General features: G+C 36.7%; 1 protein-coding gene across 2 annotated transcripts in view; it reads left to right on the top strand.

Moving 5' to 3' along the window:
* LOC138331936 (potassium channel subfamily K member 18-like) overlaps positions 1–27,481 on the top strand; it is a 61,374-nt gene that overhangs the window by 22,501 nt on the left and 11,392 nt on the right. Inside the window, exons 1-2 of one of the 2 annotated variants that reach the window (XM_069279805.1) lie at positions 9,100–10,085; positions 19,696–20,672. In XM_069279805.1, coding sequence (XP_069135906.1) covers positions 19,880–20,672 — 793 coding nt within the window. In that variant the 5' untranslated portion in view covers positions 9,100–10,085; positions 19,696–19,879. Of the gene's footprint in view, positions 1–9,099; positions 10,086–19,695; positions 20,673–27,481 lie in introns of those variants that run through there. The other variant, XM_069279804.1, reaches the window with a different exon arrangement.

The following is a 27,481-nucleotide window of genomic DNA, read 5'->3' as shown; positions in this document are numbered from 1 at the left end:
AAAGTCGAACGTTCTCAATAAGATGAAGGTCAATTTCCTTCACCAGTCGAGCGAAACTCGAATGGCGTTGCCTGCAATGTCTTACGCATGAACAAATGTATACACTCAGATCAAAATTAGTGTGGAGCGTTCCTAGACACATTATGCAAAACACTGTTTACAGAATCCAACGAACGTTATAACTTGGCACATTTATAGAATGGTTCTTACCGAAGCAGCAGTGATAATGTTCTCATGTGATATAGGAGTCAATAGCTTGTTTTTGCTCGTTGGTTAGTGATAGACGGGTGGCACAGTGGCTGATTTTCGGCTACACGCATTGAGTTCGAATCGTCGGTATTAGATTATAACATTGGTTCTGATCTCTTCTCATAGCAAATCCCTCAAGCATTGCTACTTGGTTTTCAAACTGTTTCGTTAGATTTTTTTTTTACAATTATTTCTTTTATATTTCAATGACAATTTTGTTATGCTACTATATCCCCCCTATCAGACACTATAAACGTACTTGCTTTGGCGCGATCAAAATGTCGAACAAAAACTTTCTTGAACAGGTTAGCACTTTTATAAATCGCGCAATTATCTTAATGGCTATATGCACATTACACGTAAAATGCAATTAGCGCAGTATTTCTGGCGCGAAAAGCGTTTTCATCTATTGTTCTTTCTGGCGCGAAAAGCGTTTTCATCTATTGTCAAAATGGTAACAATTGTGTTTAAGATAACAACATATAAAATAGTGTAACTGTTGATATTTGTCTAGCCTAAACATTAGTAATAAAACAAAGTACTTTTTATCAACGAACGCAATTGATATAACATTTACATCTTTTACATTACTGGAAAAGTAATTGCCATAGCACTTTTTGTGTTAGACAAATGTTGATTTCGAATCAGGTGTGACGTGTCATTATAACTCTGGTTGACAATAACTTAATGCACTTTCTAGTATTTCGTCGTTAAGTAGTCACAATACTAGACTGCTTAATTGGTTCGAATACACCCAGTCTTACATACAGGGTACACTTCATGGACATTGGCCGGGCTTAAATAGATCCAACTGTAGATGGATGTTGAGCAAATTTGATACCAACCATATAACAAATCATCAAAATGAATTATCTAGGGGTTTTATGACAATTTACATAGCAAATTTGGTCAAAAACAGTCAAACTCTGTTATATTGAAATACTCTAGGCAATAATATAACATTAATTTCGTAAAATTCTTCCAAATATAAAGCTTAAATTCATTTATATCAGAACATATTTCACAAGGAGTTCAGAAATAAACTAGACTAATTCAGAAATTCTAATCTGCATTGTTATGTACGTATCATCACCCAATTTGACATTGTAACTTGACACAGATCTGACCTTGATTTGTAAGCCGTGTCTTCAATGAAGCAGAAAACGCTCAGTCATTCGGGACACCTGGTTCGTCCTTTATTAAAACAGCATATAGAAACTTTATTTTAATATTGTTTTATCGTCTTGACCTCTTTCTCTCTGACTGCAGGTTTCGAGTTATGTTTTGAAATATTTACATTACCGTTTTTCTTTGCTATATTACCATAGCAACCAGGATATTGTTTACATTTGCGCAAACGCAGTGGTTTTTGCGCAAGAATACGCATAGCTGTCTTGGTCAGGGCCCTTTGGTCAAGTCAACTTAAATGACTCAGGTGAATTGACACAGGATGGGCAAGGAACCATTTCGGCATTATACTAAAAAAACCTTGTAGCAATAAGAGACGAAGACAGGTTATATATTTTGTTTATTTCTAGCTGTCAGATATTGTTATATCTTTCGTGTGTGTAATGGTACAGATGGTTTGTATGATTTTCCCAAACTCCAGGTAATTTCACCAGAGACGCGGCCTGTATTTCGACGTCAGACAATACTACACGCGATTTGTAAGTTACTGTGCTTACAAAACATTTATCATTTCAATAAGTACAACTTTGCTTTATAATATATCTCAATATCTAACTTAGTTTTTTTTGTGACAGAAGATTCATACTTGATATTTTAAATATTTTGTTATGATAAACAGACTAAAAAGAAAAAAAAATAATAACTGCCAACAATTCTATACATTTGAATTTGATTGATTTAAACATTTTATTGTTTAAAATATAAACAACATGGAGTCAATGCCTTTTTGTTTCTATACTAGTTCATCATACTACCACCGTCAATCGCACTTTGTTTCTAACCAATTCTTTCTCTCAACAGTCATTTGATTAAAAGATTTTTTTTCAAAAGTTTATGATTTTTTTGTTTAACACGTGAATCATAAATCGGGATGTTATCGTGTTGGTTGCTTAAAAACCGCTCTGTGATTTAAATTCTAATAAATTAGGAATTCACAAAGCATAACAATACAACCATTTAGACTCATTTAAAAGTTAAAACAGTAATCTATAACATGCTACAGAGAATGGAGTCAATAAATAAATCACTGCCATCTGATAATCCTACCTGATTATCTCCTGTCTGGTAACTACTGTAGCTTTTGTGTGTCGATGCAAATCATGTTAATGGAGATAAAACCAATTCCGATTTTGAATTTCGGTTTGTCTCAAAGCTCATTCATTTAAAAAAAATCCCTGGATGAAATAACATAAAAACCTCCAAATCGAATTTTATTGGCAATTGCATATTTTTCTCTGTTTTTTGCGATTTATACAACGCTTTGTTGATTGTGCTTCAGATGAATTACAATGCACATATTGAATGGCAGACATAAAGAACATACACGTGGGTGGGATCGTTTACAAAAGGTTCAGCTATTGTTCGCGTGACTGCATTACTATAGTTACCACAAAGCAATGCACGCATCTGCTCCGCGGACGACATACCGCGTAATACAACAACTATTGACATTTATTTTATTGAACTTTTATGACAATAGAAATTGATAGTTTCGTAATAACGGTATTGACTCATCAAGTAATCGTATATCTCCGAGGCTGTTTTCCAATCTACACCATTTCATAAGCAACGGTACCAATAATGTCCTTATTTTTCGTCTTGAGCAAGTGAAATCTGTAGGGAAATTAAACTCCGGCAGCAGGTTAGAAAAGTTGATGAATTTTTGTCTTATCTCGTCCCAGATCCATTTCTCGAGAGATTAGCGTCCATCTTTGACTGCTATTGATGGATCACATGACAGGTGATTTACACGATCGCCATACCGCCGATGATAAATCGTGCGGACACATGCATGTTCATCTTTACTGCTATACCATGTCTAGTTCAGGTTTGGTATGAGTTTGCAGCAGACCAGTACAGGTTCTTTGACAGACCTCCCGCCACATCCAAGTAAAACTTTAAGTGAGAGTGTTCTGTGATGCCGTTTTATCATTTCTAATCTCGACATACTTTGATAGCCTTCTACGAATCTTGGTATCGCTTACATCTGCTTATTGACTCCGAGTGAGGTGAGATATACACGACTCCGTATTACAGACTACACAGATCTTGTCTCTTGTTCCTACAGTCAAAATGTTTGCATCACCCTTTCAATATTCCACTCCCGTGATAAGACAGGGCAAGTTCTCTTCAACGTTTAAGATAATAACATATCCCTTTTGTACACATCCTGATTTCGTATCACTACAAGGAATGCTCCCTTCATACTGTTGATTTCTGACTTCCGACAGTGGCTCTCTATCTTCTTGACATTGTCATCAATACCGAAGTTTTGACGTATTTTTAGTACTCTTACATTAGATGACGAATAAAAAATGCATCTTTTCATAACGCAAGTTTTGTTAAATAACGCATCAGATGTAAGTCCAGTCAAAATTCCAGAACGATTGATAAATCATTCACAAATCTGATAAATAAACTGAAATCTAGTGGTCTACATGTATGTATAGAGTGACTGTCATGGCGCTCCGTTAGAGAATAGAGCCAGTTAGGTATCAACATGAAAACTATAAATGTTTTATAACGTCTACAAAGAATCCTGCTATGTAGAGGACATTGAGAAAATATCTTGATTTTAGTCTTTCTCACAAATTACAACGATATTACATATCTGGTATTTGTCAAAGCTATGTGAAACAGGTAAATAAGTAGTAACATATCAAGGACAGAAAGGATGAACCAGTGAAATATATGCTTTAACTGATTTTGCTCGAAGATCTCCCTGCAAACGCTTTGGGAACTAGTACGTCCTTGAAAGTGATGGCTGTTCTGGCCAAGAGTTCCTGTTTGAAGTGATATATGAAAAAGGCACAGCTTTTTAATTGGGTGCGTTATTTAGACAAAACATTGATTTATATGATGATAAATATCATATCTTCAAAACTCTACCTCTGTTTTGGACAAATATACAGAAGTATGATTCTGAATTGTTTTTTTTTTATATCTCAATATGTTTTTTTATCTCCGTTTTACTACACATTTGGTGTATCATCTAAACCTGCAAGGCAGTGTTGTTTACATCATATGTACGTATTGGAAGGTCACAGAATCGAATACGAGTATTTAAATGAATTACCCGTAGATATGACAAAGGGACTTATATAAGTATATTTCTACTGTAACTCTTTCGTAATTAGGTGCTCTCTGTTTTATGCCAAACTTTGAGAATTGATGGTTCACTTGTCGATAAAGGTCAATCAATTTAGCATCAAGTGCCTAATAACAGTTACATGGATATTAGGTCGATGGGACGACAATATATTAAGTGATCATTCGCTATCTTTATTGACCTTAGTGTGTCCTTTAGTTTCGTTACCAGAGTAACATCGTGATTGGCCTACATATGTAAACCAAACCAATATGTCATCAGAACAAAGTCAGTCAGTTAGCTATTTAACTTATAACATATGGATGATCATCAAAGCGATGAAAATGTAGATGCATATTTAAAAGATGAATTTGGTGATATATTATCACTTTCTGTTTACAGTGAAATGTCAGCCATCACAGACTACATATAAGTGCATCGTAATCATATCCCCTTGATATCTTTGATACGAATATTTAAATTTACACTACCCCGTAAGTTCCCTTTGCGGATTCGTACCTGTTACTGGTCGGAAACTGTTGTATCTGTAATGGAACACTGACCGAACTGGTACAAGTGGTCCTTTTCTTGAAGCGTGCCACTTTGATCCAATATGACGGACGACGTTGAAAACAAGACGTATTAGATGTATATTCGTTGAAATTTCATTTGATTGTGTTTCAATGCATTTTGAAACTTTAAGGTATTGTTTTATAACATAATGCTCTTAAGATGGGTGTCGCCATATTGGAAAAACCCAAACGCGTTCCATAGGGAGGTGCCATATCAATATTCAGAACAACTGGTACGAACCAGCAAAATGAAGGCACGGTTTGTCATCCATAAACTTTCACCTTCTGGAACCAAGCACTCTCGTCGACCATTCCAATTATTCCAGAGATATATGTATAATGATCTAAACTGACATTTTGTATGTGATTGGGTTTCGGGAGGCAGAAAAAGCTATTGACATAGGTTTATACATTCAATGCATTTGACATCTGATACCTTGTTATAAATATTTCACATTTATGCTGTGGAGTATTTTGTTTTTGAGATTTGTAATGTATAACAAAAATCATAAAATGGATCGAGCCTCGAGGGCGTATTCATGCTGAGGTGTTGTTATGTTTTCTGTAATTCAAATGTTGGTTCTGAGCAGGGAATAAGAGATAGCTCCAGGGAAATTGAGACTAGTGATTTAAACACGGAATACAACAGTATTTAAACTTTCTCTTTGATGTATTTTTCATTGGAAAGAATCAAAGACCAGAAATCAGATCGGTCTGTAAATTGTGTCGGATAATTGTAATGGGAATTGAAAGTCATGTGTCGTAAAAACAACAAATTTTGGACCATTGATGAACGAAACCAATTGCCTGTTTCATAATTGATTATGATTCGTCATTTATTTGCGTATGCTTAAGTAGTAATGTTTTTAAATACCCTAAGCGGCACCATGAATAAATACATTTCCGTTTGTCTTCTTTGGTAGTGTTGTAACAGCTCGTAAAAGGCATATTGACAGAAACGAAAACATAGAAAGGCATTAAATATTCCAAAACAGGAATAATACCATGAACCACCACAATAAGAATGTTTCCTTTTTATAAATGAAATAACTATATTACGGTCGACTCAAATGTCATTTTAGTATGTGCACACTAAGCTTGTTTTTGCAAGGCTTATATCGACGAATAACCCACAGGCAATCTGCACGTGCGAGCTGTCTAGAGTTTGTTTTGCAAAACCATGCACAATGTCTGATTTTGTGTGTTTGCGGGCTATACCCAGTGTGGCTAATACACAGAACCACAAAAATCTAGCTTTGTCATTCGGTATCGAAAGTTAAACAGTGTAACGCACTGAGGCTATACCTATACATTGTGAGTGTTGAAATGCCACTCTGTTAGTCTATGATCACATAGGTCTATATTTACCAGGAAATGCACGTGATTGACGTCTGTTGCATTGTTTATGTCACGTGTGGTTACGCATGCGGCGCGTGCGCCGTATCAAGCATGCACGATTCGAACGAGCCCTGATTGTAAGTGTCGTAGCTACTCGATAAAGACAGAAACCACGAGTATTAGACATGGCAGACGACAAGTGTTTTACACGTTTACACATGTTCTGTCTATGGTACGCTATCAAGAATCTCAGGTGAAGGTTAACCAAGGTCAAACTCTCGTAACCACATCATTCTCGCACCACAAAAACCACACTTGTGTTTGTTTCTTGTAAAACAAATCAAAATGGAATTCGTGCGATCGAGTCATGGTCAAGGTACAATTCAAATTTAAATTTGGTCGTTAATATTTTTCTTTCATTATAAACGCTGTCTTTAATTAATCTTGGGATACTGTTTTCTACAAAACAAATCTACCGGATAAAGGTTGATTTCCATAGTGGTGTTTAATTAGGATTTTAAAATAGGGATTAAGTTGCACTATTTTTTGTTATTAAGCGATAGTGGTGACCATAGCGCGGCTTCATGATAAACACCATCAGTTTGCAGCAGAAATAAATCCACAAAAAATCTCAAGTTTTGTAATTCAATGAATCGAATTCTCATGTTTATTCATTATTTAATCAACCCAATTCTATCAAACGATTGTGGAGTTAAAGAAACCATGGACGCATTAAATACTGCATGCACCCCCGTGTTAGATGATAGATGTGGGATAGATAGCTCATCCAATCAAAACAAAAAATATCTTATAAGCCGTAGATAAAGACATTATGCTGGTGTCCATGTCTTTGTCAGAAGGTTGTGATCAAAGGATCATTTTACTTTCAAGGGAGCAGACCAACCTGCAATTTTACATATCGCAATTTACAATCTTGACAAGCACACCTAATTGAAAAAAAATCTTCAAACGACTTGGTTTCCCGTTTTCACTTTAATTTGTATTAATGAAGGATTATAAAATTTCTTTAAAAAAGTTTTTCGTGCTGCATGTTCTTTCCGCCATTGATTTGTGTTGTATTTCGTGATCGCGCGGTAGTAAACTGAAGTCAGCCACACGGCTTGATAACCGAGACATGACATGCTTTCTAGTTCTGCTGCTAGAGTTTACGGCTGGCATACTGAAACATAAATACATAGCCAGAAAAGAATAAGTTGTTTATAGCTATAAATTAGGGATTATCATATTATGCAATGCATCGTTTTGTTAAGCGTTGTTATCGCTTCTAGATCAGTGCATTGGAATTGACACATTATAATTTTCAAACTTAAGCAGACAAATAAGTTCCTAGCATATGAATGTCAAAAACTCAAAATTTACTAAAATGACTTAATACAATCTCCGTTGTATTTCATCAAATCACAATATATCAAATATCAACCAGTTAGCGTGGGTGGTGTTTTGCCTGACATAAATAAACATATATAATTTAATGTAGTGAAATATACAAAGTAATGCAAATAAAGTAAGAACACTTGGTAAAACAGTTATTTACTTGTTTTCATGTTAATACGATGATTTATTAATTCTCCCAATTTCGAAAAATAACACTTTTATTGGGAAAATAAAACATGATATTAACCTTACTTACGTTTAACTATTGTATAACATAAGCATAACATACTACTGCTTTTTAACTTTAATAATTTGAGGTATCCTTGTATTTCTGACACCCTAGTGTCATTAAACGTAAATTATTAATTATCCATCGAATCTTTTATTCCTTTGATAAAACTGATTTCATACAGGTAAAAAATGCAGACAATAGATTATCGATAAATATTTGTTTCATTGTTTTCACGAAAATCATACATTTGTAAGTATTTCAAAAGGGATTAACGAAAAACCCAACATATGCGACCGTTTAACACACGGAGTGAGCGTTTTGACATTTAAAAGACACGCTTAAATATATACAAATGGGATTCATACTCTCATACGATAAGAAAAAAGAGATATTTTATCTCATTTTGTTCTGTAATCTGTATCATCTACTGATATATCTGATTTAAAGCGTGATGTAACAGTCACTACTACAAGAACAATAGCATGCTCTATGTGAGAGCCACAAACGCCAATCGCTGTATCATCGCCAGCTAGTAGAGGTTTCCATGCCAATCTCAATTTCACAAAACAATGATCACGTCAAAAAAAATTTCACTTTTTTTTAAGTAATTTAGAAAAAATAGCATCACCATAGAAATACAATTCACTATACAATGGTTATTAAACACAGTACACACCGCGGACCTTACTGGTACCTTCATATTTTACATACATGTACAAAGTAACTATAGCAAGAAGCGATAGATTTATTTTGGTACTTACACGTTTATATTTACTCTCAGTGTAAATTGTCGTCACAGAAACGTCTTCCTGTACACTTACAAGGAAAGTGTTAAATAATTGTTACCACTGCATATGTAAAGAAAGGACACAATATTAACTTAATATTAGATATTTAACGTCTCATGAGTGGTTAACTTTCAGCTGATTAATCTAATGCGATGATTCTGATCTACCAGAGTTCACTTTATTTCACTCCGTCAGACTGGACTGAGTTAGATAAAGGGAAATTACTCTGGTAGATAAAAAATATATTTTCAAAAGAAGAAACCAAAATAAACCAAGACACTTAGGTGCAGAAAGGCGTTACAATTGCAATGTTAGAGCTTGCTTTTATCCATAAATAAACTATAGATAAACTATATTACGTGTGATTCGGGATTCGGCCAAAACAGCTTATGTAAACGTTACGTGTACACATACAAATGTACTTACGTATGCTTTGTGAAACGGTCGGTACCACGTTCATCTGAAACGGTACCTCGTTCTTGTCATTGGAGAGGCTAGCTAACAGACACAAGCTTTGAAGACATACTGTACTCGACTCTCTGTCCCTTTAAGGGTCAACAGGGACGTGTTTTGCATGTGTAGATGCAATCGTCTAAATATATGGACGCGTTCTGTCCTAAATGTCATGTGTTACAAGGAAAGTTCAAATTGTCTATGAATCAAGTGTAGAAATGTAGTACTCGCTACAAGTGTGATGGTTTCAGGACAAGAATTTTACGTTCCTCTCCCTCTCTTAAGTTACCGGGCAATATGTCTCAATAAAATCCAACTAATGGTAGCGTATGGGGGTCTGTATGTATATAAACATTTATGTGATGCCAAAACTCTAACGAAACAGGGGCCATATTGCTTTCTGTTCATGTCGCCCTGTTATAACTTGCCCGATGCAAGAGTTCAAATGATACAGATCAAGCGTTTCTGGAGTTCGTTTGGTACACGTGCACTCACGAAGGGAGGGGAGAAAAACAACAAACTTTTTAGAAATAAACAAAACAATTTTACATCCTCGATTTCTGTAGTATAATTAATGTTATTATGACGCATTTCGATCGTTTTATTTTGTTAACTCTTTTGTACTTTTAAAGTGCTGTTTCTATATCCATTTATAAGACCTGTAGTGACAGTTCACTTCACTTTGTCGATAATATTGACTTAGAACAAACACGTAATTACGACAGTCTCACAGGCCGACATACAGTGTGTGGACGGATTACTGAAGACAAGTGACTGATGAAGTAAGTAAAAGTAATAATCCAGATAAGGTGATGTAAAAATGTTTTGTTGTCGTTAAAGGCCCGCTATGTTCCCGAAATGGATTTTAATTTTTGAATTTTAACTGTTAAACTGTTTTGATAATTTTGTATCGAGTTCCATGAGGTTTTTTTTTTAGCTTACTGTTAATTAGAACACTTATCGTCTAGCGCCCCTCCCCCTTTTTAGGCTTCAATTTCACTTACTTCGAATTAAATCCAATATGAAAACTGTTGGTTTCCTTACTGATTTTTTTGCAAATTGATTTATGCATGGCTTACTTTGTAGAATAATTTTATGAAAGGCAAGTCCAAAATTGTTTCTATAAAGCACCCCCTTATTTGCTTCAATTTTTAAACGCCATTATTGGCGCTAATTGGGTCGAATACGGTATTTTTGAATCAATTAAAAGGCTTTCACTACACCGTGTGGTAAACCAGTAAAATGAATTTCTCTTCTGTTAACATAGATTTACACTGGAAATCCTATATTTGTTTGGTTTAATACTCTAACGTAATCAATTCACTTTTTAAAAAAAAGCTTTGTTTCGAAAACGTTAAGGTATTTAAACAATGTTAAATGGCACGTGATCTAGAAGCCAATGATGTTGATTTCCAATACATGACCAAAACTTACACAAACCTAGTTAATATTAGTGAAATCAGTATTATTGTAGGTATCATAATGGGAGGACACGTATTTATGACACCAGTCTATAGAAGTAGTTAAAATAAAGTTGTTTGTCGGAACTGACTTATCTTGTCGACATAATAATTTAAAACTTTAAGTTGTACTCTTTATGAACTTCACAGGCACTTTTAGGGGTATTAATAAATGTTTTGTTCAGCCTTGTATAGACTAAGCCACCTGTGCCTAAATCATGGTAATGCACACACGGTTATAACCATGAAGAAAATAGCATGCTGAGTGATCGCTGTGGTAACTGTACTCTGATTTACATTACATGTAAACAGGTGATTTAACGTAGGTTGTATCGAGGTTAAATAGGATTTAATTTAGATTGCCTCAAACACAAATTAACAAGACATGCTAATTAATTGATGTTTGACGTCACACTGTATGACATAATACATTACGTAAACTAGGAAAAAAAACCTTTTAAAATCTAAATGTCATTATTTTGGGATTGCTGACGGTAATTTGTAGGATCGTCTAATCTTATATGGGTCAAATCGTGTGCTGCCGCGCAGACAAAAACTACCGAGTTACGATATTCTTACAAGTACATTTTATATAGCGTCATAATACTCGAATGGAAATTTATTTATTTTCAGATATCTTAAAATTCAAACATGAATACTAAAGTTAATTTAAGTTATTATATAATGTGCATTGTTCACGGAACTGTACATTCATTACACACTGAGAGCATCGTGCTATTCAATTGAATAGTGATATAAGCTTGAAGCTTGTTTACCGATTTTTAGACGACGAATTAAAATTAAAAAAAAATATTCAAACTAAACGAACTAGCATTTGCTTTTATTTTTGGGTTCTTTTACGCTAAATTCTGAACAAATGATACATCACTCTAAAAAATAGATTGACAGTTTAATAAAGGAATAACAAATACTCGTAGAAGGGTATGTTCATTTCAAGAGAAAAGTGTGGCGGAAAACATCGGCTATATACTTCACCTTCGCCTCCCAAGCGATTCATCTTGTCTTGAAATGTGAAGATGGCTATACTTGTATGAAAATAGGAATTTGATCATTTTAATGATCGTGACATTGTTCTAAAACTTTATTACCGTTTTCTATTTAAAAACTTCATGATTTTTGCCAATATGTCATTTAAAACGAAGAAAAGTGAATCGGAAAAATTAGAACCATCGGCTATACATTACCTTCGCCTACCAAGCGATACCGACAACTAAAGAAGGAGTGCAATGTACCATCTTGCCATGACAAGTGAAGATGGCTATACTTGTCAGAAAATTGAACTTTGATAACTTTAAAGGGACAATTCAGTCTAAGAGAAAATTAAAATTTGTACATATATCGGGGAAAAACCAGTTCTAATAGAAATTAGATCAGTCGGTTTTACTGTGATATGCCTGAAAAGCCTACGGTGGCAACATGTGTGTGAAATGTTCAAACTCGCTCTCTGTCCGCCATTACACAATGTGGTCAAACTTCTTGTATGCCGAACCCTGTCCCTTGTTCGTGATGTAATGCAACTTTTGTCTAGAACTGCTCAAATTGCTCTGACAGTAGTGTGTTTACCTTATTAGGTGCATTGTCTTGCCTAAAAATCATTTTATCACCTCCTCAATGGTTATGTAGTTCATTTGTTTAACGTGCGTGACTTTGGCTAAGGTATGGGTACAGCGTCCATATTGTACCTGCTTAATCGTATTGATCAACGATTTGATATTTCAACGATATTAATTAAAATACTTAAAAATGTCGTGGAATTTGTCAATGTTTTACGTTATATGTTTCATAAGAAATGTAGAACAATACATTTATGCTACATTTTGCTTCTTGGTTATGTAAAATAATCAGCCTGAGTGAATTGTCTCTTTAATGATCGTGACATTGCTCTAAAACTTTATTATCGTAATGTTTGCTATTTATTAATAACTTTATGTTTTTGCCGAATGTATTATTTAAAACGATAGAATATCTCAATCAATGTGCGAATAAATTGTTAATTGCAGGTAGGAGATGAATCAATGTAATTAAGTGACAATTAGACATCTTGTATCACACAACGACCACCCTTATGAGTCCATATGTCCGCCCGTGGGCCTGTTACGTGAGATAATGTAACATATAGATAGCTGATCAGGAAATATGTTGCTCTGCGGGAAATCCCGTCCAATCACAACTCTGGAACACTTCCGGAACTTTGTTTACGACTAAGGGATAATCGACAAGAGTTTGTCCGCCCGGTTTAAATAATCGATACTGTCATTGTACGAACAAGAATGATTGTAATTAGCTAGTAAACGTATGCTCATTTCCAATACACACTATGAGATTTCCAATACACACTATGAGCTGATTTATCAGAGTTTCTTCCGTCAGTAGGCATTGCTTGTCTGGGTTCCATGATCTCGGTTTTGTTCACACCAACGCTCGTTAAGGATGAATATGATATCTTACCGGCGAGAAGATACAAAATGGCGGACTTTCCATCCAAAATACTGTACAGACGATTGATATAACTGTTATAACTTGATGACGTATTACAATACATCATACCTTTCTTCTAAAATTTGATTGCCAATTGATCCCCAAAGGGACAACTGACAAAGAAAGGTTGTTGGTCGATTGCGTTTCTCCGATTACTCCAATTTTTCACATAACTAATATCTGCTACATCCTTAATTGAAAATTTCTGTCGATATATGGGGTTTAAAACATTTGAACATACGAAATAGACGACTCTGAAATATAAATAAAATAATTCAGATTATCAAGAACAATGAAATTGTGCTGGAATATAATTTAACTTTGGCAAGCCAGCCGAACTTGTGACGTAATCATTTCAGGTCATTGATAAGTGGAGTCATTTTAGATAGGTGATGCAGATGTAGGAAACAACAGGCTGTATTGTATTATATAGATTAAGAAAAAATGGAAAAAGTAGAATAAATGAATTAAATCTTATTTAGAGTTTCTAACTTTCAAAAATCGATATCCCTGTTTGTAATTATCTCTTGTATTAAGAAATTAAGTGCGTTTGCTTGCGTCACGTTTGTTAATGGTGTAACACAGGGCGGTGATGCATTCCATCACATAAAAATTCAACAATTATTCACTGTTGCATAAAAACATTATCAGAAACATAATTGCCGATTTTCTCTTCATGTAAAAGCCAAATTGTTTTATATAACAATCATACAGCATTCGCTTCCAATCAATAACTGAAGCGATAGATGCCATTAACGCAGTCGGTAATGTGAATGATTAAGTAGTGCCTGTCGCCGTTTTATTTCCGTTCTGTTGCTTATAAAAACATATTAGGAATGTTATCAGCGGCAGCCAAAGACGCGAACAAGCCGTGAGACAGAGCTTGTCAGAACTGACGATTAACTTCAAAACATTGTTGTCATCATTCCATAAACATCCGGGCACTGGCAGTGATAATTCACATCCGGGCATCTCCACCACGAGTAAGTTACCAATCGTTATAAAAGACGGATTGAGAAATAGGAAACATCAATAGTTTTAATTAAATTAAAAATAATTCAATTTTGTACGTAACGAGCATTTTCATTGGCTTAAAAATTTACTTTATTAGCCCATAAAGGGAAAAATGGCGTCGCCGTTTGTAACGTCGATTCTGGTTGGCTGAGATAACGACGTAATGATTTCATAGCAAAAATAGATTGGCTGTAGTAAATTGAATTATAAGGATAAGGATAAGATAATCCTTAAACAATATCCCAATTTCATTAAAGATTTCGTGTTTGAAAAAATTACTTGTACTAATGGGCAATATTCGCTTAGAAATTAATTGATCGACCAACCGAAAGCGACGTTAAAAAACGTCATTTTAGGCTGTTGCGTGTTTAACCAGATAAAACGTTTATTGGAAGCAAAAAAAATAAAGTAACGTTCTTCAATTTTGCATATTCTACATAACCATCTCTGAAATGTTGTCAAGTTCAGGAAGTAAACAAAATATAGTTGCACAATAACATTTTTTTTTCATTCCATTGATGCAATATTTCTCAAATATTTTATTTTCTGAAATATAACCTAAGACATTAATTACATTCAAATTGTTTACTTGAAGTATTGAAAATACAGAAATAATATACAGTCCAAATATGATGCGCATTGACTTGACTTGGTGTATGTATTCTTGTGAGCACGACAACCGACTGCGTTTACACAAGTGTATTTAGCAACGGAAAAACGGAAATGTAAATATATGTTTATAAATTCTTTCAAGATGTTTTTGGGAAATAGATGTTTGTGGGAAATGTGCAGTACATTTTCGCATTAACCAAACAATTTCCCGTGAATGATGTATCATGGCGGGGTTATTTCTTGTTGAATCTACTACGACCCGGTACTATATAACTCCCCACTCTCGATCACATTCCGGATCATATCGGGACAACATCCGTATAGATATAACCTTACGATAGAGTTCTGTATAATCCCCATCGAAGAATGGCCACCTTTCGTCTTATTTACAGCTATTGAGTACGTCCCGTCGGTATATCATTGTCAGTCCGCCGCCACAGGTTACAGATGCTGGGCGTATTACCGCGTCTACACGTGTAAGTCACTTTATTATGAAAAAACAAACTCGATAGTGTAAAGATAAAATCTATAACTTTATAGTACGTCGCCTTGAATGCATTAAACCTATCATTGTTAACCCACAACATGTGTCATATAACGAAGGTCGAGGTTCTATAGAGCATGTAATATTTGTCATGTATATGAAAAATATAGTTTATGTGTATTGAGTTACAGGATCTGTAAATCGATCACCTTAAAATATAATACCACGGTACACTGTGATGCTATCCAATACAATATTTACCATATCTGAATTATGTATTGTCAATATATCCTTAATGACATTACATGTTTACATTGTTCCTGGTGAACCAGGTTCTAATGGAGAATTAAAGTTTGTCTTCCCGTCCGAAAATCACTTAACTTTGACTTGCAATGCCATGCCGCGCAACATATATTTTAGGATAGTGTGATTACTGTACGCCAGGTATCGTGTATGTTTGTCAGAGTGAATAAATAATTTAAACCTTATAACTTCGTGTAATGGCCAGCCTATACCCATTCTACGAACGATTTATCGACGACTAGGTACTACAATCTACGACCAAACAGTAGCATTACAGTGTATATTATAGAAAAATGTTAATATTTTGAAAGGCATGTGTTGTAAGAGTCAATTAAGCGTTTAATTTTTGTTACACCTTGTATCTTGCGAACCGTGTAACTGCACGTGCACCGCACGAGATCGTGTTGTCATGTTATCTTTATTACAAGACATAAACTATTGATATAGCGGATATAACCGAGTAACAAAAATCTTGTTAACGCTGTCTGTTTTGTGAAAGAATCACCAGAGAGCCTTCAAGTCTGATTACGTTTGAACTTTGAAGTTACGTCGTCGTAACTGTTTTGTTTGTAGCTTTAGGACAAAATAAACAATACATTATCATTCAGAAATGTCGATGAGTTAAAAAACTAACATTCGGAGAAAACAGAACTTGTTAAGAGCTTAAAAAAAGGTCCTTTGTGCATCGAATTGGCTTCGCTGTATGATGATTGATCTGCATCGCTAGAACGTTTGCATTGCATGGTGCGTTTAACGCTGTCGGTACAATAAATCCAGCATAGCGAGACGGAAAACACAAGCGTTCAAATGAAGTTGTATTTTACATCATTCACTGGCAAATTTGATCTAAATAGCTTCTGAATCAAATGTTTTGTATTAGAAATGGAGATAAGGAGAAAATGTTCAGAAACAATTTGTGCACGTGTTGAATACAATTAGTTGAAACGAGACCCAGCGGTGACTGCTATTGACTACATGAGCTTTCTACACGGGTATGCTCTTTTATTAATCATGTTTATTTGAACCAACAGCCGCAGGTGTTTGTTGTTATTTGTCAGAATTTTTCTTCGTACCCAACAAAATATTTTTATTAATTTGTTAACGACGGGGTTATTGCTTATTATTACCAGCGTGCCTGTTTTAGGAACGTTCCTTTGTTGGTTTTAAATGGAAACAGGTTTACAAAAGAATTAACGAATATCAGGGAATGAAAACTTCGTATGAAATGTTGAGTTCGGCAAAATCTATATACATAAATTATTTTTGTAGAGATGTAAACTCATTTATGAATTCTAACATTGGGTCACTGAGGTTTCATGCGGCGAGGCACTAACTCTCTCTACTCAATAATAAAGTAAATGTATTGGAAAGTGAAACCAAAACATTTTGTTGTGTGCACTACGGATAGAAAAATAATACGAATGAACTAATATACATTCGTAACGAAAAGAATGAAAATTGATATATGAATCTTATTGTTAACTTTTTTCTTTTGTGACAAACAAAAACAAAAGAAAAAAAAAAAAAAAATGCGCGAAATGTTACTTTTTCTGAACGAGTCTGATAAAATCAAACTACATGTACATATTGTAAATTAAACTATCCCATGTCATCCATGACCAATTCTAATAAATCGGTTGCGAATTGAGGTACGATTTAAATGTCGATCGGCATACTCCCTGATGTAACGATCGCTGACAGCGTTCTGGCTATCACATGCTTGGAGACGCGCCATTTTGTGCATTTATATGCTATAAATAAGTACCATGATGGATACTGATCCTGGAATGGTGTAGTGAAGCCAGATAAGTCTGATTGCTCGCGCTATTTCCTATACCTCCCACACCACAACTCGCATAAATCCACGCGATAGTAGTCAATGAAATACACTCATTATCCGGAAGCTGTTGCCAGGACTTTTTTCTAGTGTAGTGAAATGTAATTTTATTTAGTGTATAATGGTTGTTGGGAATTTAGATTATGTCACCACAGCGGGATCAAATCACATGGCTGATAAATGACGTCACATATTAGTAAACTGTGGTTCTGGGAGAACTCGATTCTTGGCAGCGTTTTTTGTTCGTACCACCTGTGTTAGCCGTGAACTGCCGCGTTTGCCGCCCGAGTATTCCCGGAAGTTACATAATTGGCATGCTCCTTCCGCTATCAGTTCTCTTCTCATCAGAAAGAGTTTTGTCAGCTGGTCTATAGCGTTCGCGTTTCATATTTAATGATAGATATCTTAATAGGCAAATAACTATGATGTATGGAGTTATTTATCTGTTTTTGTTTTATTTCGGTCCAGCTATCTGTCTGCACTTGCACTCATCAAATCCCTGTGAAGTTTTGTCTGGCTTGTTGTTTATATTTACAAACTGTTACACTGATATGCAAGTGTAGACAAAACGACACAAACTAGAAGTAAATCTGATCTATGCCTTCTTTTCATTTATGTCACAAAAATACGTTTAGAATTCCTTTGCCGTGATTCACTTTTTTATGAAACCAAAAAAGATCGTGTGAAACGTTTACTAAATAATGTATGACTCTTTCTGCTTTTCCTTTTCCCAAACTTAATCAAATCATTGTAAGCCCATGACGACTGTTGGCTGTACATAATCTAACTGGCGAAGTGTTATGTTGGGTATATATTAGGCAGTATGCTATGACAGTGAGACAACGCTGTATTACAGAGACAGGAGCGCCACTATCAAAAGGCATCATCGATATTCCAGGGGTTCCGATCACTAACGATCTCTGCACCCCTGGACTATCTCATAGTAAAACTGGAGGCAACAGAATAGAACAGGTAATTTAGTCAATTGATGTACATCAAAAGAGCCGTGTAACGGTACACTGTGGTTGACTGTGTGGCTTTGATGTTAGGCGTCGCTCTCTCTGTAGTCTTCAAAGGAAATCTTTGCTAGCCTGTGATTGGTCAAATGTTTTCCACTGAGCTGCCTTCAATTTCACTATGAGATAGTCTAGGGGTGTAGAGATCGTAAGTGATCGGAACCGCTGGAGTATCGAGGATGATCAAAAGGAGACACAACACATTATACCGCAGCGTTCCTAAAACATTTAATATGGTCACCCGCACGCACATTTATGTTCGCGAGAGAGAGGCTTTTTCTAAATGACATAAATGATCCATAGACTTTATAAGCAATTTTGAAGACAAACCAGATTTTAAAACGGCCTTTTATTAATAAGACTTACAGCTAAAACCAAACAAAACAAACGTGAATCGTGTAGATATGATGTTCTCGTTATTGGTCTCTAGATGTCTTATTCTGTGACTAAACCATCGGTCACGGGGTTTGATCCCACCAGTAATCTACAAGTAATTCATTCAACATACTATAACCTCTGTTCATATCTTGGGCATAGAGATACTGTAATATTCTATCCTTCCTGATAAAACGGCGTGTGATGTCTTTTCGTCACACAGAAAATGCAGTACGGCGTGATGTACAACTCGCCTCAGCATATAGGCCTAATCGTTTGGGTAGCCAGGCCAGTGTATGGGGTGTCTATGTAACGTTTGACATTTGTATTGTGTATATAGGCAGAAACATATGTTTCTGATATAGGTTTAGGGTACATGTAACCAAGGGTTACAATGTGCGTACTGAATAAAAGTGTTACACATACACTATGAAACTTATCATTAACATGTTTGATAAGTATTAAAACTCGAGCGATGGTCTATCTTCGCGTCGAAAATTTTAATATTCTTTTTTTTTATAATTAATTATAATATTAGGTGTTAGTTTTACAAGCTTTACATACAATGTCACGTATATACCATTTGACAACACCATATAATATTACAAAAGTTTATAATAACCGATGTTTCTTCATTCCGTAAGAAAGCAATACGTACAAATGTATGCGATGCACGTACTGACATGTTGAACAAACGACATAAAATTTTGTCCTCTATATATAATAATGTAGATTCGGTAAATTGATAACTGCATTTGTCCATACTTCAAACTTCTTTTTTTTACATTGCAGGGCGTGATGGAGATTTATAATACCAGAGCACACTGCCCCATGTCTGATCAGGGACCATACGAGGAATGAACAAAGATGGCTGCCATAGTTCGTTTGTTGGACTTCCGGTTTACGTTGATGATAACTTACTGATATCGGTATAGAACGGTGTAGCTGAAGCGAGGTCAAGGCTGTTTTTCTAGAGATGGATTCTCCAACCGTTAAAGAACATGTGTCTGATTACGATACCGGAAGTGATGAGGAGATCGAAAGAATTCTATCCAAGGCCGATACCGAAGTTGTAAATGATGGCGACGATGACGTGCAAATCGATGACGTGCATTTGCACGTGAGTAGGGTTAGTGGAATAAGTAGCAGACGAGAAGAAGAAATACAAGAAAACATCTCGTTTACAGCTGCTGAAAACGGTATTTGTAACGAGGACGTCGATCCATACTACGTACCCAAAGAACGGAAGTCGGGGTGTTGTGTATGTTGTTTTTGTGGCAAATCAAGGAAGCACAAAAATCACGAGGTGTATCCGAAATCTTCAACACATTCAAAGAAACTCGGCAAAAAAACTCAAACTGGTGCAAAATCTCAAAACCGCAGAAGAAAACGTTGTATGAAATGCTGTAAGCGATTTGTAGCTTTTCTTTTCTCTCACATAGGGATGTGTTCCCTTGTGGTGGCCTATTCCATTCTCGGGGGATTCATTTTTAAGGAATTAGAGGCACCATATGAGGAGACTGCACGTGCGAACGTGGCCGCCCACCGGAAGGTGCAGGTGGACAGACTGTGGAATATCACCTTCCTATATAATGTATTCCACACTGCCAACTGGACCGTGGCAGCAGACGGTATTCTGAAGGATTTCCAGACACTTATCTACAAGGCCACAAAGGAAGAGGGCTGGGACGGCAAAGATGGCGACGGGGAGGTTCAGTGGTCCTTCGCAGGGGCATTACTTTATTCCATTACCGTCATCACAACGATAGGTGAGTGTTCATTATCTCCGTTATACCGTCATAACAACGATAGGTGAGTGTTCATTATCTCCGTTATACCGTCATCACAACGATAGGTGAGTGTTCATTATCTCCGTTATACCGTCATCACAACGATAGGTGAGTGTTCATTATCTCCGTTATACCGTCATAACAACGATAGGTAAGTGTTCATTATCTCCGTTATACCGTCATCACAACGATAGGTAAGTGTTCATTATCTCCGTTATACCGTCATCACAACGATAGGTGAGTGTTCATTATCTCCGTTATACCGTCATCACAACGATAGGTGAGTGTTCATTATCTCCGTTATACCGTCATCACAACGATAGGTAAGTGTTCATTATCTCCGTTATATCGTCATCACAACGATAGGTGAGTGTTCATTATCTCCGTTATACCGTCATCACAACGATAGGTGAGTGTTCATTATCTCCGTTATACCGTCATCACAACGATAGGTGAGTGTTCATTATCTCCGTTATACCGTCATCACAACGATAGGTAAGTGTTCATTATCTCCGTTATACCGTCATCACAACGATAGGTGAGTGTTCATTATCTCCGTTATACCGTCATAACAACGATAGGTGAGTGTCATTATCTCCGTCATCACAACGATAGGTGAGTGTTCATTATCTCCGTTATACCGTCATCACAACGATAGGTAAGTGTTCATTATCTCCGTTATACCGTCATCATAACGATAGGTGAGTGTTCATTATCTCCGTTATACCGTCATCACAACGATAGGTGAGTGTTCATTATCTCCAGGTGAGTTTTCATTATCTCCGTTATACCGTCATCACAACGATAGGTGAGTTTTCATTATCTCCGTTATATCGTCATCACAACGATAGGTGAGTTTTCATTATCTCCGTTATACCGTCATCACAACGATAGGTGAGTGTTCATTATCTCCGTTATACCGTCATCACAACGATAGGTAAGTGTTCATTATCTCCGTTATACCGTCATCACAACGATAGGTGAGTGTTCATTATCTCCGTTATACCGTCATCACAACGATAGGTGAGTGTTCATTATCTCCGTTATACCGTCATCACAACGATAGGTAAGTGTTCATTATCTCCGTTATACCGTCATCACAACGATAGGTGAGTGTTCATTATCTCCGTTATATCGTCATCACAACGATAGGTGAGTGTTCATTATCTCCGTTATATCGTCATCACAACGATAGGTGAGTGTTCATTATCTCCGTCATCACAACGATAGGTAAGTGTTCATTATCTCCGTTATACCGTCATCACAACGATAGGTGAGTGTTCATTATCTCCGTTATACCGTCATCACAACGATAGGTGAGTGTTCATTATCTCCGTTATACCGTCATCACAACGATAGGTGAGTGTTCATTATCTCCGTTATACCGTCATCACAACGATAGGTAAGTGTTCATTATCTCCGTTATACCGTCATCACAACGATAGGTGAGTGTTCATTATCTCCGTTATACCGTCATCACAACGATAGGTAAGTGTTCATTATCTCCGTTATACCGTCATCACAACGATAGGTGAGTGTTCATTATCTCCGTTATACCGTCATCACAACGATAGGTGAGTGTTCATTATCTCCGTTATACCGTCATCACAACGATAGGTGAGTGTTCATTATCTCCGTTATACCGTCATCACAACGATAGTAGTGTAAGTGTCATTATCTCCGTTATACCGTCATCACAACGATAGGTAAGTGTTCATTATCTCCGTTATACCGTCATCACAACGATAGGTGAGTGTTCATTATCTCCGTTATACCGTCATCACAACGATAGGTAAGTGTTCATTATCTCCGTTATACCGTCATCACAACGATAGGTAAGTGTTCATTATCTCCGTTATACCGTCATCACAACGATAGGTGAGTGTTCATTATCTCCGTTATACCGTCATCACAACGATAGGTGAGTGTTCATTATCTCCGTTATACCGTCATCACAACGATAGGTAAGTGTTCATTATCTCCGTTATACCGTCATCAACAACGATAGGTAAGTGTTCATTATCTCCGTTATACCGTCATCACAACGATAGGTGAGTGTTCATTATCTCCGTTATACCGTCATCACAACGATAGGTAAGTGTTCATTATCTCCGTTATATCGTCATCACAACGATAGGTGAGTGTTCATTATCTCCGTTATACCGTCATCACAACGATAGGTGAGTGTTCATTATCTCCGTTATACGTCATCACAACGATAGGTAAGTGTTCATTATCTCCGTTATACCGTCATCACAACGATAGGTGAGTGTTCATTATCTCCGTTATATTATCTCCGTCATACCGTATCACAACGATAGGTGAGTGTTCATTATCTCCGTTATACCGTCATCACAACGATAGGTGAGTGTTCATTATCTCCGTTATACCGTCATCACAACGATAGGTGAGTGTTCATTATCTCCGTTATACCGTCATCACAACGATAGGTGAGTGTTCATTATCTCCGTTATACCGTCATCACAACGATAGGTGAGTGTTCATTATCTCCGTTATATACCGTCATCACAACGATAGGTAAGTGTTCATTATCTCCGTTATACCGTCATCACAACGATAGGTAGTGTTCATTATCTCCGTTATACCGTCATCACAACGATAGGTAGTGTTCATTATCTCCGTTATACCGTCATCACAACGATAGGTAATGTTCATTATCTCCGTTATACCGTCATCACAACGATAGGTAAGTGTTCATTATCTCCGTTATACCGTCATCACAACGATAGGTGAGTGTTCATTATCTCCGTTATACCGTCATCACAACGATAGGTGAGTGTTCATTATCTCCGTTATACCGTCATCACAACGATAGGTGAGTGTTCATTATCTCCGTTATACCGTCATCACAACGATAGGTGAGTGTTCATTATCTCCGTTATACCGTCATCACAACGATAGGTGAGTGTTCATTATCTCCGTTATACCGTCATCACAACGATAGGTGAGTGTTCATTATCTCCGTTATACCGTCATCACAACGATAGGTAAGTGTTCATTATCTCCGTTATACCGTCATCACAACGATAGGTGAGTGTTCATTATCTCCGTTATACCGTCATCACAACGATAGGTAAGTGTTCATTATCTCCGTTATACCGTCATCACAACGATAGGTGAGTGTTCATTATCTCCGTTATACCGTCATCACAACGATAGGTAAGTGTTCATTATCTCCGTTATACCGTCATCACAACGATAGGTGAGTGTTCATTATCTCCGTTATACCGTCATCACAACGATAGGTGAGTGTTCATTATCTCCGTTATACCGTCATCACAACGATAGGTGAGTGTTCATTATCTCCGTTATACCGTCATCACAACGATAGGTGAGTGTTCATTATCTCCGTTATATCGTCATCACAACGATAGGTGAGTGTTCATTATCTCCGTTATACCGTCATCACAACGATAGGTGAGTGTTCATTATCTCCGTTATACCGTCATCACAACGATATTATCTCCGTTATACCGTCATCACAACGATAGTAAGTGTTCATTATCTCCGTTATACCGTCATCACAACGATAGGTGAGTGTTCATTATCTCCGTTATACCGTCATCACAACGATAGGTGAGTGTTCATTATCTCCGTTATTATCACAACGATAGGTAAGTGTTCATTATCTCCGTTATAGTCATCACAACGATAGGTGAGTGTTCATTATCTCCTCCGTTATACCGTCATCACAACGATAGTAGTGTTCATTATCTCCGTTATACCGTCATCACAACGATAGGTGAGTGTTCATTATCTCCGTTATACCGTCATCACAAACGATAGGTGAGTGTTCATTATCTCCGTTATACCGTCATCACAACGATAGGTGAGTGTTCATTATCTCCGTTATACCGTCATCACAACGATAGGTGAGTGTTCATTATCTCCGTTATACCGTCATCACAACGATAGGTAAGTGTTCATTATCTCCGTTATACCGTCATCACAACGATAGGTGAGTGTTCATTATCTCCGTTATATCGTCATCACAACGATAGGTGAGTGTTCATTATCTCCGTTATACCGTCATCACAACGATAGGTGAGTGTTCATTATCTCCGTTATACCGTCATCATAACGATAGGTGAGTGTTCATTATCTCCGTTATACCGTCATCACAACGATAGGTGAGTGTTCATTATCTCCGTTATACCGTCATCACAACGATAGGTGAGTGTTCATTATCTCCGTTATACCGTCATCACAACGATAGGTGAGTGTTCATTATCTCCGTTATATCGTCATCACAACGATAGGTGAGTTTTCATTATCTCCGTTATACCGTCATCACAACGATAGGTGAGTGTTCATTATCTCCGTTATACCGTCATCACAACGATAGGTGAGTGTTCATTATCTCCGTTATACCGTCATCACAACGATAGGTGAGTGTTCATTATCTCCGTTATATACCGTCATCACAACGATAGGTAAGTGTTCATTATCTCCGTTATACCGTCATCACAACGATAGGTAAGTGTTCATTATCTCCGTTATACCGTCATCATAACGATAGGTGAGTGTTCATTATCTCCGTTATACCGTCATCACAACGATAGGTGAGTGTTCATTATCTCCGTTATACCGTCATCACAACGATAGGTGTGAGTGTTCATTATCTCCGTTATACCGTCATCACAACGATAGGTAAGTTTTCTATTATCTCCGTTATACTGTCATCACAACGATAGGTGAGTGTTCATTATCTCCGTTATACGTCATCACAACGATAGGTGAGTGTTCATTATCTCCGTTATACCGTCATCACAACGATAGGTGAGTGTTCATTATCTCCGTTATACCGTCATCACAACGATAGGTGAGTTTTCATTATCTCCGTTATATCGTCATCACAACGATAGGTGAGTTTTCATTATCTCCGTTATACCGTCATCACAACGATAGGTGAGTTTTCATTATCTCCGTTATACCGTCATCACAACGATAGGTGAGTGTTCATTATCTCCGTTATACCGTCATCACAACGATAGGTGAGTGTTTCATTATCTCCGTTATACCGTCATCACAACGATAGGTGAGTGTTCATTATCTCCGTTATACCGTCATCACAACGATAGGTGAGTGTTCATTATCTCCGTTATATCGTCATCACAACGATTAGGTGATTTTACATTATCTCCGTTATACGTCATCAAACGATAGGTAGTGTCATTATCTCCGTTATACGTCATCACAACGATAGGTGAGTGTTCATTATCTCCGTTATACCGTCATCACAACGATAGGTGAGTGTTCATTATCTCCGTTATACCGTCATCACAACGATAGGTAAGTGTTCATTTCTCCGTTAACGTCATCACAACGATAGGTAGTGTTCATTATCTCCGTTATACGTCATCACAACGATAGGTGAGTTTTCATTATCTCCGTTATACCGTCATCACAACGATAGGTGAGTGTTCATTATCTCCGTTATACCGTCATCACAACGATAGGTGAGTGTTCATTATCTCCGTTATACCGTCATCACAACGATAGGTGAGTGTTTCATTATCTCCGTTATACCGTCATCACAACGATAGGTAAGTGTTCATTATCTCCGTTATACCGTCATCACAACGATAGGTGAGTGTTCATTATCTCCGTTATATCGTCATCACAACGATAGGTGAGTGTTCATTATCTCCGTTATACCGTCATCACAACGATAGGTGAGTGTCCATTATCTCCGTTATACCGTCATCACAACGATAGGTAAGTGTTCATTATCTCCGTTATACCGTCATCACAACGATAGGTGAGTGTTCATTATCTCCGTTATACCGTCATCACAACGATAGGTGAGTGTTCATTATCTCCGTTATACCGTCATCACAACGATAGGTAAGTGTTCATTATCTCCGTTATACGTCATCACAACGATATGTTATCATAGTATAACAAACAGAGTATTTCATTATCTCCGTTTTATATCGTTTCATACACAACGATAGGTGAGTGTCATTATCTCCGTTATACGTCATCACAACGATAGGTAAGTGTCATTATCTCCGTTATTACCGTCATCACAAACGATAGGTAAGTGTTCATAATCTCCGTTTATATCGTCATTACAACGATAGGTGAGTGTTCATTATCATACGTCTCATAGGTGGTGAGATGTTCATTACTCTCCGTTATACCGTCATCATCACAACGATTACCGTTTCATCTCAACGATAGGTGAGTGTTCATTATCTCGTTATACCGTCATTAGTTATACGTCATAACACGATATGGTAAGCGTATCTCCGTTATATCGTCATCACAACGATAGAGTAAGTGTTCATTATCTCCGTTATACCGTCATCACAACGATAGGTAAGTGTTCATTATCTCCGTTATACCGTCATCACACAACGATAGGTGAGTGTTCATTATCTCCGTTATACCGTCATCACAACGATAGGTGAGTGTTCATTATCTCCGTTATATCGTCATCACAACGATAGGTGAGTGTTCATTATCTCCGTTATACCGTCATCACAACGATAGGTGAGTGTTCATTATCTCCGTTATACCGTCATCACAACGATAGGTAAGTGTTCATTATCTCCGTTATACCGTCATCACAACGATAGGTAAGTGTTCATTATCTCCGTTATACGTCATCACAACGATAGGTAAGTGTTCATTATCTCCGTTATACCGTCATCACAACGATAGGTGAGTGTTCATTATCTCCGTTATACCGTCATCACAACGATAGGTAAGTGTTCATTATCTCCGTTATACCGTCATCACAACGATAGGTAAGTGTTCAT

Source organism: Argopecten irradians, chromosome 9 (genome assembly GCF_041381155.1).
Source record: "Argopecten irradians isolate NY chromosome 9, Ai_NY, whole genome shotgun sequence".
Taxonomy (NCBI): Eukaryota; Metazoa; Mollusca; class Bivalvia; order Pectinida; family Pectinidae; genus Argopecten; species Argopecten irradians.
This window is presented reverse-complemented; position numbering and strand designations above follow the sequence as displayed.